At 48.9% G+C, this 16,422-nt stretch overlaps 9 protein-coding genes across 9 annotated transcripts; 5 read left to right on the top strand and 4 right to left on the bottom strand.

Annotated features, from left to right (window-relative positions):
* Window positions 1–180: 180 nt before the first annotated feature.
* On the bottom strand, window positions 181–3,331 carry N7473_010568 (Tetratricopeptide-like helical; the record flags this gene model as incomplete). Its single annotated transcript, XM_057156507.1, has 8 exons — window positions 181–364; window positions 432–911; window positions 968–1,300; window positions 1,366–1,951; window positions 2,017–2,574; window positions 2,633–2,840; window positions 2,895–3,171; window positions 3,237–3,331. 8 exons carry the CDS (start codon window positions 3,329–3,331, stop codon window positions 181–183), a joined length of 2,721 nt encoding a protein of 906 aa, XP_057005162.1.
* A 1,246-nt stretch (window positions 3,332–4,577) lies between these two features.
* Window positions 4,578–5,692, top strand: N7473_010569 (uncharacterized protein; the record flags this gene model as incomplete). The annotated part of the gene is made up of 5 exons (XM_057156508.1): window positions 4,578–4,940; window positions 4,997–5,081; window positions 5,144–5,243; window positions 5,299–5,537; window positions 5,595–5,692. The coding sequence occupies 5 exons, from the start codon at window positions 4,578–4,580 to the stop codon at window positions 5,690–5,692; spliced, it is 885 nt and encodes a 294-aa protein (XP_057005163.1).
* A 300-nt stretch (window positions 5,693–5,992) lies between these two features.
* Window positions 5,993–6,277, bottom strand: N7473_010570 (uncharacterized protein; the record flags this gene model as incomplete). Its single annotated transcript, XM_057156509.1, has 2 exons — window positions 5,993–6,178; window positions 6,242–6,277. 2 exons carry the CDS (start codon window positions 6,275–6,277, stop codon window positions 5,993–5,995), a joined length of 222 nt encoding a protein of 73 aa, XP_057005164.1.
* A 453-nt stretch (window positions 6,278–6,730) lies between these two features.
* N7473_010571 (uncharacterized protein) lies at window positions 6,731–7,874 on the top strand (the record flags this gene model as incomplete). Its single annotated transcript, XM_057156510.1, has 5 exons — window positions 6,731–7,093; window positions 7,152–7,242; window positions 7,296–7,395; window positions 7,466–7,701; window positions 7,759–7,874. 5 exons carry the CDS (start codon window positions 6,731–6,733, stop codon window positions 7,872–7,874), a joined length of 906 nt encoding a protein of 301 aa, XP_057005165.1.
* A 572-nt stretch (window positions 7,875–8,446) lies between these two features.
* Window positions 8,447–9,655, bottom strand: N7473_010572 (FAD-dependent oxidoreductase; the record flags this gene model as incomplete). Its single annotated transcript, XM_057156511.1, has 1 exon — window positions 8,447–9,655. The coding sequence occupies one exon, from the start codon at window positions 9,653–9,655 to the stop codon at window positions 8,447–8,449; it is 1,209 nt and encodes a 402-aa protein (XP_057005166.1).
* A 486-nt stretch (window positions 9,656–10,141) lies between these two features.
* Window positions 10,142–11,660, bottom strand: N7473_010573 (DASH complex subunit ASK1; the record flags this gene model as incomplete). The annotated part of the gene is made up of 4 exons (XM_057156512.1): window positions 10,142–10,278; window positions 10,347–11,331; window positions 11,403–11,509; window positions 11,570–11,660. 4 exons carry the CDS (start codon window positions 11,658–11,660, stop codon window positions 10,142–10,144), a joined length of 1,320 nt encoding a protein of 439 aa, XP_057005167.1.
* A 283-nt stretch (window positions 11,661–11,943) lies between these two features.
* Window positions 11,944–13,016, top strand: N7473_010574 (uncharacterized protein; the record flags this gene model as incomplete). Its single annotated transcript, XM_057156513.1, has 2 exons — window positions 11,944–11,965; window positions 12,079–13,016. 2 exons carry the CDS (start codon window positions 11,944–11,946, stop codon window positions 13,014–13,016), a joined length of 960 nt encoding a protein of 319 aa, XP_057005168.1.
* Window positions 13,017–13,974: 958 nt separating this feature from the next.
* Window positions 13,975–14,908, top strand: N7473_010575 (uncharacterized protein; the record flags this gene model as incomplete). The annotated part of the gene is made up of 2 exons (XM_057156514.1): window positions 13,975–14,207; window positions 14,263–14,908. 2 exons carry the CDS (start codon window positions 13,975–13,977, stop codon window positions 14,906–14,908), a joined length of 879 nt encoding a protein of 292 aa, XP_057005169.1.
* A 650-nt stretch (window positions 14,909–15,558) lies between these two features.
* On the top strand, window positions 15,559–16,371 carry N7473_010576 (uncharacterized protein; the record flags this gene model as incomplete). The annotated part of the gene is made up of 1 exon (XM_057156515.1): window positions 15,559–16,371. One exon carries the CDS (start codon window positions 15,559–15,561, stop codon window positions 16,369–16,371), a length of 813 nt encoding a protein of 270 aa, XP_057005170.1.
* Between the last annotated feature and the right edge of the window lie 51 nt (window positions 16,372–16,422).

The following is a 16,422-nucleotide window of genomic DNA, read 5'->3' on the forward strand; positions in this document are numbered from 1 at the left end:
GGTGAGTCCATACGCCTGGGCCAGTTTGTGGATCACTCGAGCATATTCTCCTGCGTCGCTCTTTTCTCGCCTATTGAGTTGGGTAATCACTCTTGCCTGATCAAGAAACTCTCTTTTTTTGGGGGGCCCCAATAATTAGAACCAGCACAACACCCAAGAATGGGAAATATGAAGACTGGCTTACATGGCTTCGCTCCCTTTCCCCTGACTGCATTTTATATCGCCGAGGTAGAACAGCGCCGCGGCTACCCATACCGTTGTGGCGCCTTCCAACTTCGCAATGTCGAGAGCCTTTGTTGCATTGATAAAGGCTTCATTAAGTTTGTTCTCCCGTAGTGCAAAGTCTGCATACATGCGATAAGATCTATTGCTTGCCCGCCGTCAGTCAGATGACTTGCTTCACGTTATAAAAGCCGGAATGAATGACCCACATTGTAAGGTAACGTGAATTCTCCCCGAATTCAGCTCGCACGTAGGCAGAAGCCTCGTCGACGTGAATTTTCGAGTCTTCATACCGCCCCAGCGCCCGCAAGGCAAACCCGAGGTTGAAATGACGCAGATGGAGAACCTTGCGGTGAATTTCTCGAGGCTGGGCGAGATCGATCCGTAGACTACGCTCGAGCATCTCCAGCGCCTTTTCCAGGTCCACGCCGCAGCCCACCATTGAGAGAGCCGCATTGCTTAAGCTGTTGGCAACCTCGGGGTGCATCGGGTCAAATGCCTTCTCCCGCACGCTAAGGACGATGTCGTTGTAACTGCGTGCCGACTTGTCCCGGCCACGCTCGCAGAGGACGTGGCCCATGTTCACGCAGAGATTGGTATACGGGATGGGTTGTCTGCCGGCGCAATGGTGGAACCCATGGTTTATGACTTCCTGACAAGCGTTGTACCGGCCGCATTCAACAAGGTATCTGGATTTAAGAAGAGGTGAGAAGGGGTGCTGGAAGAAGGATTGCGGTGACTTTACTTGGCCGCGTCGGCTAGGAGGTAAACGAAATCTTCCCAGAATGGTATCTTAGCTTCATCATCGAGCTCTCTGTATCTTGCTGCAAAAACCAGGACGTGCTCAATAAGGCTTTCGCAGAGGGGCCATTGGTTGAACAACGCCGAGCCATTCGTTTGCCGCGGAAACGCGGCCCGGAGGAGCATCCCGGCATGATGCCATCTCTCGGCTCTTTTCTCAGCGCCGAGGTGATACCGATATTCACCTTGGATCATTCTGTGGACGGATATCAATTCCCCAGTGCTGTCGATATTGACGAGGGACAGTCCCCGCAAGGCAAGAATAAGTTCTTCCATTCTGTTGCACATTTGATCAGCTTTTGTGCGTGTCTTTTTTATAAACAGGCATAATTTTGAACTCACTCATCTTGATCTATATTGAATGCTTCGGGAGCACTAGTCTCTGGGACAAGGACTGAAGACGGGAATTTGTTTGGTCCGCACATGGATAGAATTCCTAAAACTTCAGCCTCGTCTGAGCGCAGCTGGCTGAACGGGATAGCCCAAAGAGACTCAGGGTCATCTTCACGTTTGTAATATCGATTGACAATTTTTTTCCTCGGCTTCATGTGTAGTGACCGCGGTTTTTCCTTGTAGACACGGACAAACTCAGGCAACTGCTTCTTTCTGGCAACAATATTCCTCGCCATGACATCCAGGGTCAACGCATGGCCACCCAGGAGATCTGCTAGCTCTACAGAGGAGGACCTATCGGCGTCGGAATAGGTTCCACGATCCAGCAGCTTCAGCATAAGTTCGGCCCCTTCCTCATTCGTGAACGCAGGAACTTCGATGCTGCTGACGGCAGCAGAAGCCGCTACCAGCTCGCTGCGGCACGTTACAAGTATTTCGCCACAACCGTAGGTGGGACAAATAGACTCCATGATCTCATGGGCCTGAATGCTTTCTTGATCTTCAAGATTATCGATTATGAAGAGCCATGGTGTTTCTGAGAGAAGCCAGTCAACATGGAGTAACAAGCAAATATCTAGAAGACGGAATGTTTTCTCTTACTCGTTTCCTGCAGCCAGCGTTGCACAATGAGGCGGTTTTGTTCTGAGTCCCTGGGTGTAGATGCACCTGGAAGCTCCAATAAATGGGCAATATCATTGAATGCCTTGATACGCTCAGACTCCTTCTCGGCATCAATCCAAAAGATGGCTTTTATCCCGCGTTGCCGTTGCCGCGCCGCATATTCAAGAGCAATCTGGGTCTTTCCGACTCCCGCTGTTGCCCACAGGGCGACGGACAGTGGTTGTCCCTTAGCTCGGTCTTTGGAGAACTCGGCTGTCATCTTGCCAAGGATGTCATTTCTACCATAGAACTTGGGGTTCCTCGAAAATGGAATGTAGTAAGAAGGCAACTTCGCAAGTTCAGCTTCCTCCATTGTGCCCAACTGCGCCCCGGACTGACTGGCCAGGTAGTTCAGGATCTCAAATTGGTGTGTTTGCTCCTGACCCTTGGTAATGGCTTTTGCCTGAGCCTTCTCCTTGATGATGTGTATTCGATGGGAGATGAAGTGCGATGTCTTGCCAAAGCTGTTTTGGCAGTCTCTAACCAGCGGACTGATATCTATTCGCAATTAGTGGCTTGACAGGACAGGCTTCACAGAAAAAAAAAATAAACTAACCAGATCGACCAGACCTGACATGTCGAAGTGTTTTTATTGTAGCCACTGCGAACTTCAGAAGTTCCTCGTGTGTTTCAACCAGCGCGAGGCCTAATGACATGTCCTCCACTATGAGGTCCTTATAGACATCGAATATCTGAAGACTGTTTCCAATCTCAACCCACATACCGGTAACAGTCTCAAGGACCTCCTGCGACCTCTGGGCTAGCTTAAAATGGACTTGTCAGCAGAGATGAGGTCTGGCTTGACGGAGGTCCCGTACCTGAAGCACGAGGGATATGAGTCCCCAGATGCAGACTGTCTCAACCACTGGAAGTGTGACAGACGCGAGAATACCGAGAACAAAATTCTGAATCTGGCTGAGATGAGGCTTGAATTGTCGGAGGATCCGCGGTACACTGGCATTCTGAGTTTCGGTAATCATATTGTCCACAGCTTTGATGAGTTCCTCTGGCGACTTGAACTTGACGATCAACTGAAAGTCCTCTTTGGAAAGCTCCGCCTCGCAGTGCTTTAGTGCGTCCTCCCATCTTTCTTTCCTTGATACATCATAGGTGTCAGTGAGTTGCTGCTTGATTCTCTTATCGACTGCGGCTAATCCTACATCTCGGCTCTTGCCGTCGCTTCTGGCCCCGGGGCTCTAATGCTCAACGACTGGATGCTGGATGAGACATCCGAGGAATCCTGAGTCCCTCGCATCATGGTACTCGCGTATTGGGGGAGGGTGAAGGGAAATCTAAATTTCAATTGGATCACATAAGTCATTCGATGAAGGAAAAGAGTGTGTGCAATAAACAAATCATCGCATGGCTGGAGAGGACACGACCTCGTTTAGTGTAATGAATCCGCAGAGGGCTGTCCTGCATGAATACACAGCGAGCGTCTTTGTGAACAAAATGAGCTGCGGCTCCGTGGCACAATCTAGAATTTAGAACTCGAGATATGGCTGATATCCTCAACCGTGCCCCGCCAGTGACACACGCAAGAGTCATGCCGGTATCTTGTGGGCGGGGTAAATGCTCGGGCTATATAAAACAGTAACCCAACATCGGTTACCCATGTCGGTCGTGCCGTGGGGGACGACCTCGTCCTGCTTCCGGTCTATGTATGGCACATTTATTCGTTTATAATTATTTTATAAGGGGAGAAATATATACCTGCTGGGGGCCACACCGGTTAGGTGGGCTAACAATTATTCTAGCCACCATTACACAGTTACCCTTAGGGAGATTACTAGCCATAGCCTCATCCCCTCTCATCAGATATTGTACGCTTCTCCTTAGGAGTAAGATACCGCGGGCGTATTCCGGTCTATGTAGTACCAAACCAGAGGCTCCGGTTTTTGAAGGTCAAAGGGTGGCGTGGGGGGCCGCATATTCCGGCGTGCAGATGGGCTGTGACTCGTGCAGCATACGGCTAGGTCACCTGGAACACATCTGCAGAATACCTTAGCAGTTCCACCTTGGCAAACCGACTAGTATTATCTCTTGTGCCGCCTGAAATGACCTCAATTGGACCCTGGTCTATACCCAATCAGAGGCACCAGTTCAAGGTCAAAGGGTGACGTGGATGGTCGCATATTCCGGCGACATGCAGATGGGCTGTGATTCGTGCAGCATACGACCAGGCCACCCGGAATACATTAGCAGTTCCACGTTGGCAAAATGATCAGTACTATCGTACATGTTATTACCTAAAATACTGAATGATCAAAGTAGAGACAAGTTTTTGATGTGTATCTCACAGAGATTGGGTAAGAAGCCCACTTCGAACGCAGCGCTCGGAGTAATAAGAGACTTACTTATAATCTATTAGTAAGAAGCCAAGAAAATGGTAACTTAGTAGAATACTATAATATAAATTTCCAGTCTATAATATTCAAATATAAGAGTTGCTATTCCACTGCTCCATATTCATTTTTGCTAGTATTTGACACAGTTCAAGTATGGATCTTCAAGACCGATCCGTCCATGCGGCCATTGGCCACTTATCTAACCCCAAGCAATTTGTCGGTGAGAAGCCATACGAAATCTTTATTGACACTCAGCCTGGTCGGCCGAAGACAAACATGAAATTTGCGCTGTGCGATGGTATTCCCGTTAAGGACGTCAGGTTTCATGGGCGCGAACAATTTAGTCTTGATAAGAATGGATTCGAATTCGTGAATCACTCGTTTGATGACCAGATTACTATCAACTCTATCAAGCAATCTGGTGGAGATGCGGCTCTGCAATCCTATCTAAAGCCTCTCCAAGTGTTTCTGCAGCAGCATCTGAAGGCGGACAAAGTCATTCTATATGACTGGAGGGTAGCTTCACTTGTCCCAAGCCCGCTGTCTTATCAGTATTAACTTGAGCTCTATAGATCCGAAGCACACTCCCCGATGCGACATGGCCACGAACGGCAGACAGGTTCATCCAGCTGCCACCAGCATCTTGGGTTCATGCAGGTTTTTCTAGCCCACTGCTTCACGATTAGATCTCTCGGTCCAGGCTTAACGTTTCGTTCCAGATGAGTCAGGCCTCTGTGGACAAAAGATTGTCCGTGAGCATCTCGCCGTTGAGGAGAGAGAAGATTTCGATTCAGGCGAAGGACGATTTCGTATCATTAAGTAAGTGTGGAAATGTTTTGCTCGCCGTAGGCGAATAAGATCTGATAATCGGTAGCATTTGGAGACCGTTGGTTCCAGTAGTTCTAGAAAAACCCCTCGCTTTGTGTGACTGGAGCTCGGTTAAGTCTGTCGACTGGGAATTGTGCGACCAAGTACTGAAGGATCGGGTTGACGAGGCCATGTACTTGAAGAACAGACAAGAGCACGAGTGGTGGTGGCTACCAGAACAGCAGCGCGACGAACTAACACTCTTTGTGGTTTGGGACTCGTTCAAGTTCAGACAGGGGCACCAAGGTACGATTCAAGCTGCGAATTTGCTATGAGTAACTGAGGACTAAGATTTATGAAAAGCCAGCACACCTCACGCGGCCTTTGATTTGCCTGGTCCTAGATCGGGTCAGAGCCGAGAGAGTATTGAAGTCCGCTCGATCATCTGGACCAGAGACTAGGAAAGCCGGGAGTAATACATAGTATGCTGCAAGAACTACATTTACTGGGAATCAATTGCCTTTCTGCACTATACGGCTAACTGTTCACGTTGGCATTTATTTGATGAGCATTTATCTCATCTGGAGTGCATGGTAAGGAATCGACCTTCATTCCGTGTAGTTTGGAAGTAGAGAGCGACAAGCCAAGTTCACATTCCAGCAAATAACCAAGAAACGAAAGAAAAGACAACAGGGGCAGTAGTCTTGGTAATGGTTAATCGGGTCACTCAAAGACCGCCGCAGGCATTCAACCGTTTCTGTCTAGCCTCCCAAGTTCTTTCCATCGACACGGGACTCGATCATTCGGATACTCTCATCTTTCCCAAACGTGACCACGTTTGTTTCGGTTGGGATGGCCACAAACTTCTTCCATGGCTGCGCCCGAGAGTCAGCGAGAGGGTTGGCTGGGCGCTTGGTCGCGCCAGTGGTGTCCTCCCTCGCCCCAGCCTAGCAGAGAAGTCGAGTCAATAACCCTATAGCACTATAATCATTTGGTGCACATTCTCTCACCTTGCAACTCATTTCGTTATCGGACTGAGTCTTCATTGTGGGTTCCGCTGAGATTTCTTCAGAATACCTCGAAGTGGTTTGAAATGGGTTCTTAGTTTGATTTCTCGGGCTAAGGATAATATCCGTCAGAGGGAATCAATGGAGAGAGGGGGAGAAAGAGGGGCGTAATAAATCACAACTACAGACACCAGAGCCTCATACGGCAAGCCATCTTGTTTGCCATGCCGCGAGTCAGGTCACATCTGCTGATACCCCAGCTCACCTATTCCCAGGGTTCAGCACAGATAGTCCGACCTATTATGAGACCACACGTATCCATGCTATCTGTATTGCATTAGCTCAATACATCAGGCTCAAGTCTCTTCTCGTAATCGCTGAGGAACCACTGGCCACTATTCAGATAGCACCCGCACTGCATGGCTAATATTTATCCTGCCTTCCCGACTTTGGAGGCAGGCATCGCAAGGTTGAACGCTCCATTGGCAGCCCATGGCATCTCTACTTCATATTCGCCAGGGTCTCCAGCAGTACTCTGTACGTATTGAGTACCTAAAGCCTTTGGCTAAGTACAATAGGGAGAAGCCATATCTCCTGGGCCTTGACATCCCTCTTGCGGACGAGTCAGGTCGTTCCAACCTCGAGTTTGAGAGCATAACTTTGAAGGCTGCAGATGCTCGGATTGTGCGGGATAGGCTCTCGGTAGAATGTCATGGATTCGAACTGTTGACACTGCCACCTGAAGTCATGGCCCGTCACTTTGACCATAACGACAAGAGACTTGAAATGGAAGGCGTTCACGCGATCTTGGCAAATAAATTCAAAACGGACAAAGTGATTGTGTATGATCATGCAGTAAGATCAGATGTGGTTTCTTGAACGCACGCTAGAATGTATTCTAAAATTCTCGCAGTACAGAATGGAAGAACAAAAGAATGAGGAGGCAAAGTATACATTCTCAAATCGCCCAACTCAGTCAATTATAGTTCGAAATCCTCACGCAGGTATGTATCCCCTGTCCCTATCAAGTAGGACCTGGAATTAACTCATAGATAAGACCAGTCCACTGCCAGCGGCCGGAAACGAGTAGAAACCTTCCTCAGTCCCGACGAGCGGAAGCAATACTCCAAGGACAGTTGCAGGATTCGGATTGTAAAGTACATTTCTCTTCCTAGTTTCTCCAGTACTGTGTTTTCCCGCAGATTCGTCTGGCTTACCTTATATTAGCTTTTGGAAGCCTATTCGCCGGAAAATCCAAAGGGCCCCTTTGCTGCTCTGCGACCCACTATCTATTACAACTGACAACATAATTCCATGCGATGTCATTACTAGTACATATGCTGGCGAATCTGTTTTCCTGACGTATTCCACTCAGCACCAGTGGTTCTGGTTTAAGGACCAGGACCTGGACGAGGCTCTCCTATTCATCAGTTACGACAGCAGCAAGGCAGAAGACTGCGCAGGTATTTACGGACTAATCTCAAAGCACCATATTTGAGCAATAGCTAAATTGTAACTAGGGTGCTTTCACACGTCGTGTGATATCGTGGACGATATATTCGTACCCTCGATCCAGGAGTGCCCAAGAGAAAGCGTCGAGGTCAGGGCATTGGTTATCACGCCTCTAGGTCGTTAATGAACGTGTCATAATCAACGTTTGCTGTAGTTTGCAAAGACAATTGGAAACTCTCGCTTAATGACTTCTTAGTATCCTTCTTGGACAATGGCTGAGGGTAGTAAAGCATCGTCTTCCACCAATGTCTCCTTTTCTCCTCTTCTCCTACTTAACCAGCGTGTAAGATTTCGAAGCTTATTAGGCAACAGGAGGATTCCTTTGACTAGTTATTGGAACTATCACTGACTGGCCTGGTAGAATAAATACTCTAGTGTATGGTAAAATTTCTAGCGCGGAAGTGTTACTTTAACACCTAATTATCTAGTAGGGTACGGTATGGCGCAAAAGGTTAACAAAAAACTAAGATCAAAGCCCCTGAAAATTATGAGTGTGTCGTCGAATTAGCAATCGCATATCATCGCTTGAGCCATTCTTGAGTGACGGCAAAATACCCTTTTGGGACATAATCGACAATAAACTAGAGGACAAGGAACTGAAGGACTTCATGTTCGGGTCGCTAGATTGGAGATGTTAGGTAACTGAGAATGGATTCACTGTTCATGAATATGTTACAAGGGTTTGTATTCTAATGATCACAGCGCAATCATTTCACATTGCTCAACCGGTTTCAACCCAAAGCTCTTCATGCCCCCCTGCCAACTCTGCTCAATGGCCGTGTTAGCAAAGTCTCGCAAGCTAGCCTCATAATCTCCAATGACAGCCTTGTCTACCCCGTCAACACTACCAGCCAACGAAATCCGACGTGCAAGATCAGCCGCATCCCGTAAAGCCGTGTTGGCACCCATCGCACCCGTAGGAGGCATGACATGAATAGCGTCGCCGAGCAGAGTGACTCGACTAGAAGGCTCCCAGGGCGCAATTTCCGGCATGGCAGACAAGATCGATCTAATTGCTGATTGACTTGAGTTTTGCATCTCGAAGATAGCTCGGAGTGATGGACTCCAGGACCTGGTGAGCTCGCGCGAGAGATTTGCTGATTCCTGCGAGCTTATGTGCCATGATTTTTCTCGAGTGATGGGGAGTTGCGAGATTTGCGTGCAGAGGACCCAGTACATGTATGGATCTGGGAGTTGTGGCTCAGTGATTTCCTCTGCGTATGGAAAGTTGATGGACTCGAATAGAACGAATGGCTGGGACGCATCCTCCGGGTCGAGCACGAGACTCATTCCATGCCGATACTCTTCTTTAAGCTTAGCGAGGAAGTCCGGGGTAGATGGAGTCTTTCCGAAGATGATTCGTGTGCCAGTATCGATGCCTTGGAACGAGGGTAGGTACTGCTTGCGAACCATAGACCGAACACCATCGGCGCCAATCAAGAGAGATCCGTCCTCCGTGGATCCGTCTGCAAAGAATGCGGTGACCTTTTCAGAGTGGATGGTGTACTGCTTGAGACTTTTCCCGAAGAAAACGTGCTCTTCAAGTCCTGTCAGAAGTGCTTCACGGAAGGTCGACCGGTCCACTGTGTAAGATTTGGAATGAACGCCAGGTGGGGGCCCAAAGCCGCCGGTAGAGGGTAGATGTGTTCCATCAGGTTTGATTCGAACCCCAATGGTGGGTGTATCGGCGCAGGTTTTCTCAAAAAGAGTGAAAAGTTCCGGTGTCAGGGCCTCTTTCAGTGCGTCGACGCCGTGCTTGGTGACCCTTAGTCTGTATCCCTGAGCACGGAAGGTACTTTTCTCGTCTTGTTCAAATAGTCTGAATGGGATGTTATTCTTTTTCAGCGCTTGGGCTAGGCAGACACCTCCCAGGCCAGCTCCGATGATCAACACTGGTAGTGTCATGTTATAGCGAGCTTCCCCGTGTGAAGTGATTGGGACAGAGTGTCAATGACTGAGCAAATCAGGAAAAGAAAAGTAAAGTCCGCAAGGTGAGGTTTTAAGCTTGACTTTATGGGTCCACCCTGGTGCTAGTGAGTGAGGCTCGGGCTGAACTAATTGGCGATGCTCGGAGGTTAGTGAGCCCCGGGATTGAGTCATCGTGTTGAAGTCATGGGGCCGAATACCAGCAGGGGATATTGAGTCACAGGGGTCTTGTTGGAGACCAACTCAAATCGTGCCATAATCATGCTGATTGCAACAAATGGGTCGATATATCTGCTAAAACGGCTTTGCCGTGTCCGCTATACTAAGTTGAATTGTTGTCTAGAAATAAATGGGCATTTTTCATGGCTCTATGAGTGGGTATTTGATGTAACTATATCCAACTTGAAAGTACACACTGAGAAAGTATCGACCTGAAGAGAGCGACCAGCTCTGGGGCCAAACAGCCTAGAATGTATCATCTTCAAGTCGCTCTGTCCGCCTGATAACACTTGGGCTTTGGTCATTGTCAATATCATCGGTGAGATCGCCCGCTCCTGCAGTTTCCAGCAGATCGGTGACAATGCGCTTGGAAGCTTCCTTGGCTATAGGAGATGATTAGTAAAGAAGATTGGAAAGATCAACAAGGTGAACAAAACAGATAGTCACTTACCAGGTGTCTTCATTAGCCGGCTTTGCGGAATATGGAACTGCATGGTCTTCGGAGGGCTGGGGCCAAAGTCCTCGTCGTCGAAATCATCATCACTATCCCACACGGGTTGATGGCCTCCATACTTCTTAGCAGGTGTCAATACACTAGTTCCTGGCTTTGGTGTGACACGAGCGCGGTTGCTGCTGGTGCGTCGTTTGCGATTCGTCCCTGGAGTGTCGGGGACACCCTTGATGGGAGATGAGAAAATCTCCGAGTGCAGCCGCGGCGCTTCAGGCTCGGGACTGGAGATTGGGGAATCATCTAAGGCATAACGAGAAGTAGAAGCAGCAGCCTTTGGTGTTACTGCGAACTTGGAATGCGTGCTGGTGCCATGGCCGATATTGCGGTATCCTTTGCCAAGTGGAGTTGCCTGGACCCGGTAAGTTTTGTCAAGGACGCGATGAAGCACGGGATCGGATGGCTTCTGGTATTGAGAATCTCCACGTGTTGCAGATGCATATGCATATTTTGTTGAGGACGCAGGTGGAATGAACGGTGACGACATTGGGGTGACGGAGGCATCAGGTGGGAAAAAAGGTTGGCGCCCTGGGGTGGACGGAAGTGTTGATGAGTCGGGCATATCGAAAGGTGCCTTTGCTTCGTTGATCTGCTTTCTCAAATTCTCGTATGAGGAGGAACGTTCAATGGAAGAGATCGTCATGTCTTCGTCCGCAGTTTGGCCTGGTCCACGAGGAGTACTGTGCGAGGAGATCGCGAGCTCGGTAAGGTCAATGTCATCACCATGGCCAGCATGGGTACCCTGGCGCCGCGAAGAGGGTGTTTCGTATGACTGGTCGGTCTCGTCGACGTCTGTGCTTTGGGTTACGTCGGCGGATAGCTCTTCTTCGGTTGCAGTGGTCTCTTGCACTGTCTCATCGCCATCGGGTCTTTCCTCATATCCAGACAGAGATACATTGGCGCTTGCTTCAAAGAATTGTTTCCAGAACTGAGTAGCTTGTCAATCCCCGTGCGGTTGATCGTGTTGGGCATCAGCTCCTGGACGTAGATCCAACGTACCTTTGCACCTTCCCAAACATCGCGAGAATGCTCCGTATACTGCTCCACCAGAGGTAGAATACTCGTCGTCACAATTCGGTGAGCTTGACTGAAGTTGTGATCGATTTCTGCGGGTAAATAGACTGATTAGCTTTGAGGACCCGGTTTGTTTATTGCGCCCGACTTACCTTGGAGTGTCAGGGTGATAGACTGTTCCAGCTTTTCGAGCTCTTCGGTGAGAGTCAGCGGCCGGCGGGACTGCGCAGATTGGTGGGCCATTTTCACAATTGCCCCCGCTAGCAGGAGATGTTGCTTAATCGCCGATAAAAAAGAAGCTATGAAGCTTTAAGAGTCGGGAGACGCGCGGGGAACACGTCCCAAAGCGGTGTGTTTTTAGGGTCGGAGATAAGGGTAGAGGGGCGTCATGTGCTGCGGGGTTTATGTAAGAAAGATCCAGGCATCATCGTATCGCTTCCAAGTTTCCTTCCTCTTTTGTGAGGAGCAGCCAATTCAAAGGGGAAGAAAGAAGAACCGCATCATCAGAAGTGGGTTTACACGCAATATGCCCGCTCCTATCGCAAAGGGTCAGTCTGTCTTTATCCTTTCCTCGTCCTACACTCATCGTGATCAACCGGGCGGTGTACTCGATCTTATCAGCCCACCCGCTGGAGTTTGGCATGTCTGACGGGTTCAATAGGGATTATTGTGACGGTCTCCGTCCTGGTGGCAGCTGGAGTCGCTGTCTACCAGTCTCCGCAGTTCCAACAGTGGGTGACCACATCTCGACGTAAAATCGCCTTGGCCTTGCACAACCTGGGCGATGAGATTCAACCGCGTGACTCGACCTCTCCCCTTCGAGAAGATATATCCATGACGGAAGAGGTTGGAGAGGCAGCGGAAGAACGCAGACGCATTGCCAAGGCGGAAATAATGCGGCGGGCCACTCTCCTGGGGTCCCGCCGAAAGAGCAAGGACTCTCAACAACACCTTGGCAGCTTCGACACTCTTGTAGACGTGGATGGAAACCTTCGCAGTTCGAGTGGCGACCTTGATCAGTCGGATGCTAACCCCGCCGGTCACTCTACCGGGGTGGATACCGGTGTTTCCCAGCCAGTTCACCGAGGAATGATGTCCAACGAGGCCGATAGCCCGCGTACCGGACAAAGCCAACTCCATCTCGATATACGTTCAGAGACGACATCCAACCATCCCTCGGAGTCTATCATACAGTTTACACCAACCTCCGAGGTGCCATCCGAATTACTATTTGATCCTTTCGCTGACTCCCCCGTACGAGCACAGACACCCGTGTCTGTCGCAGCATCCAGCCACACCGAGGGCAACGACCAGGTTTACTATGCTCACCCCGATTTGCAATCCAACTTTGGCCAGCCCCAAGACTTGCTTACTGAGCTTGACGACTTTAGACAGGACAACCAGTTCCAGCATCCTGTTTCGTCCGCACCATCGATTGCTGGAAGCTACGGACACATCGATGGTATCAATGATTTGTCCTCTGATGGAACCCTGAGTGACCTGGGTGGGCACTCAGTAGGTATCGCAACGCCCGCCAGCTGGTCTGAGGTTGGGAGTGTAGTTAGTAATGATGATGCTGAACATCATCATCTTCTGTAATATCTTGTTGGCTACATATGTCTGAGGGTACTTTCGCAAGATGGATGGATACTACGGCGCTGGCAGGCTTGGATAAGGATAAGGATACGGTATGGGATTAGGAAGGTTCATTGCTCAAAGAGAGCGGCGCAAGGAGTCTGGCTTCTCAGCGTTCATAGTACACGCAACACCTATTCACAAGTAAATGCTGATTTAAATCCCGTCAATTTAGCGCTCTTAGTGCTGCTCAATCATCGATCTCGCTTCTACAAGTAACCGTTCGTATGCTCAACCCGACTGGCCGAGGCTATTACTTGTCAGACTGATCTAGACAGTGGATTAAGTCTGAGGCTAACCGCGCGACAACTTATGCTTTTGCACAACACACTACACCAATATACATATAGTGGAGAACTGATACATCTGGATTCTCGATATCCAGACCAGACAAAGGGTTTTACTAATCAAACTACGCACCTGTGAGTCACTACATCTGGTTGGTTGGATTAGCGCCCCGACACGCTGCCACGTAACCTCCCCCTCCGTAGCCTTAACATAAAAGAGACTTCACCTCGCCTTTTCAATCTCATTTCTTCTTCTTCCCTTCCCTTCCAATCCTCTATCTTGCACCCAGTGCCGCCCCGTTTCTTTCACTCTGACCTCCACCGACCACTGCACCTTGGCTTTTACCTAGTAATAACTGACTACTTAGTTAAGCTGTCAACAGCAAAGCTTCCAAGGTGGTTGACTTTTTCTTGATCCCTCCAAGCAAACGTTGTCACTGTATCCGACATTGGGTACCCATACACAAAAACAGACAATAACTATCGAGTATCACAGCTCAGTCCTAGCCTTTTATACTCCGAACCTTGTACACGAATAAACTTCTCCCCTTTTCAAACAATCCTGGGCTTTCCCCTCCCGGCAACTGACCACATGGTTTGTCTCTCACCCTTGCTCGACCAGCAGCTACGAGACCATGCCAGAAACACTAGGACCGCTCGACTACGGGTGCACGCATTGGCGGATCAGTAGCCAGAGAGCCGCAGATCTGTACAGTTCTGGTATCAGGCTTTGGACGAAAGAGGATCTCGAAGACATAGAACAACAATTGCGCCAGTCTTATGCTATGGAGCGATTTTCAATCCGTCGAATCGATGGAACCATAATCCAAATTTCCAATCCCATGTTCCAAGTACAGAATCCTATCTGGTAAGTGGGTATGGTATTTTGACCAATTTCAGCCTGCAATCTAAGATTTTCTTAGGAAACCCCATGTCAAATACCAAGAATACTGGCAACTTGTGAAGGCTCAACCCAACGGCCCAATCGAAACTTACCTATGCTCTTACATTGTGGATTGGAGCAATCAGACTGCACGAAACTTTCGAGAGCTTATAGCACAGCCTATGCAAATCTTTGACGAGAAACAATTATCGTGGCAGAATAGCAAGACCTGCAAGCTCTTGGTAGCCTTGGTACAAGATGTACTCGGTACAAACACCGTGAAGAAAGTTCTCTGCTTCGGGCTCGGTGATTTTTGCCGCACCGCGCCTGAATGGCTAAAAAATCAGCACGATGTTTGGGATGAGAACTTGGAGGTGAAGAATGTGATGGGCTGCATGATCCAGCATTCGATGGCTCTTACTATCGCTCAACTTTGTCGTGGCAATGAACCATTGCCATTACTTGCTCAAGACCCAGAGTATACAAAGGTCGCAGAAGATATCCTGACCAAGAAGGAATTCAAAATTGTTGGAACTCACGGCGCAGGAGGATTCGCGGAAATCGACAAGGACTCGATCATAATATCACCCTTTGCTGCCGCCCCAGTCAAGCAGATTATCGCCGATCTTGCTCTGCCTGTGCTTATTATTTCCACCGGCTTTGCAGTCTTCAACAACCATGAGTAAGTTCGACTGTCTGGAATCTCTAATCTTTTTAACCATGGCACTCCACAGAAAACCATTTGTAGATGCTGAATCTCCGAGAACAAGGCAAATGTGGCTTGATTATGATGCCTATAGCCTTCCAAGCCATTCTGATGACGTTGATATATGCTCGGCGTTGAAAGGAGTACATTTGTATTGTAGGCGCCAGCAACCTCTGGATTCGTAGGGAGCCGGGGTTTACAGAACCTTATATCTGGGGGTGGTGGATCACAGACTATCGCAAATATGAAATGGATTTCAGAACGGGAATCTAATGTATGTAGCTATTTCCCTCGATGTACCTATTAGGTATTTACCATAGCCGAAATTAGGTGCGAAAGTACAACTGACCATGCGATTAGCCCTAATCTAGAGTAAAGCATGGACTTTTATAGGATCTCAGTCTGCCTAGTCTGCTCTAGCACTATTTCCGATTCAGGTCTCAACATTTCCCAAAATGGATCACCAACTCTCCTTTAGGCAGGAAAATCGGACTTAACAGCCAATCTCCGGAGGACATCGCAAGGTATGAGAGGCATCAAAAATGAATATAAGCAGTCCATGATAAGTGCCATTCAAGGACAGAAATTGTTGAATCAATCAATATTATTCCGTTTTGACTACCTCTCAATATGAATACCGAATCTCGTACTATCGTGCTCATCACCGGGGCCAATCAAGGGATTGGCTACGCAGTGGCTCAAGGCCTTCTCGCTCACAAGGATTACTTCATTCTGCTTGGCTCCCGGGATGCCTCCCGTGGTGCCAAAGCGGCGACGGGGCTCGATCCAACTGGTGAATTTGTCAAGTCGATCACCATCGATGTGGCAGACGATACATCCATCCAGCAAGCAGCGGATCTGGTGGCATCCAAGTACCGTCGACTAGATGTTCTGATCAACAATGCAGGCATCAACAATGAGATCGACATCATGATCAAGCAACACAAAATGCAGCAGGAGGGAGGTGCAGCTCAACCAGAGACAATTAATCTGGCTCAGCATCGCAAGCTTTTTCGCGACGTATACGAAGTCAATCTCTTCGGCGCTGCGATGGTCACCGAGGCATTTACACCTCTTCTGGAAAAATCAACAGCTCTCCCAGCCCGGATTGTCTTTGTTTCTTCACACACGGGCTCCTTGGGTCTGCGGGTTGATTCCTCGGATGCGGAATATGCAAAGTGGTCTTGTCCCTCTTTCCCGGTCTACCGCACTAGCAAGGCGGCGTTGAACATGTTGACTTTGCATTATGCAGCCAAGTTTCATGATAACGGATGGAAGGTGAATGGATCATGCCCGAATTTGACGGATACCAACTTTGCCCGTGGATGGGTTAAAGGCAGACCTGCCTCGGAGTCTGCGGTTAACATTGTGAGACTGGCGACTTTGTCGGCTGATGGGGAGTCGGGGGTATACTCAGATGAAAATGGTGTTGTGCCTTGGTAGAGACTCGGTGACTAGGCTGATGTCATGTCTGAAACTATTGGCAGTTATTCA

The sequence above is a fragment of the Penicillium subrubescens genome, assembly GCF_028828155.1.
Source record: "Penicillium subrubescens strain IBT 31985 chromosome Unknown utg000007l_segment0_segment0, whole genome shotgun sequence".
Taxonomy (NCBI): domain Eukaryota; kingdom Fungi; phylum Ascomycota; class Eurotiomycetes; order Eurotiales; family Aspergillaceae; genus Penicillium; species Penicillium subrubescens.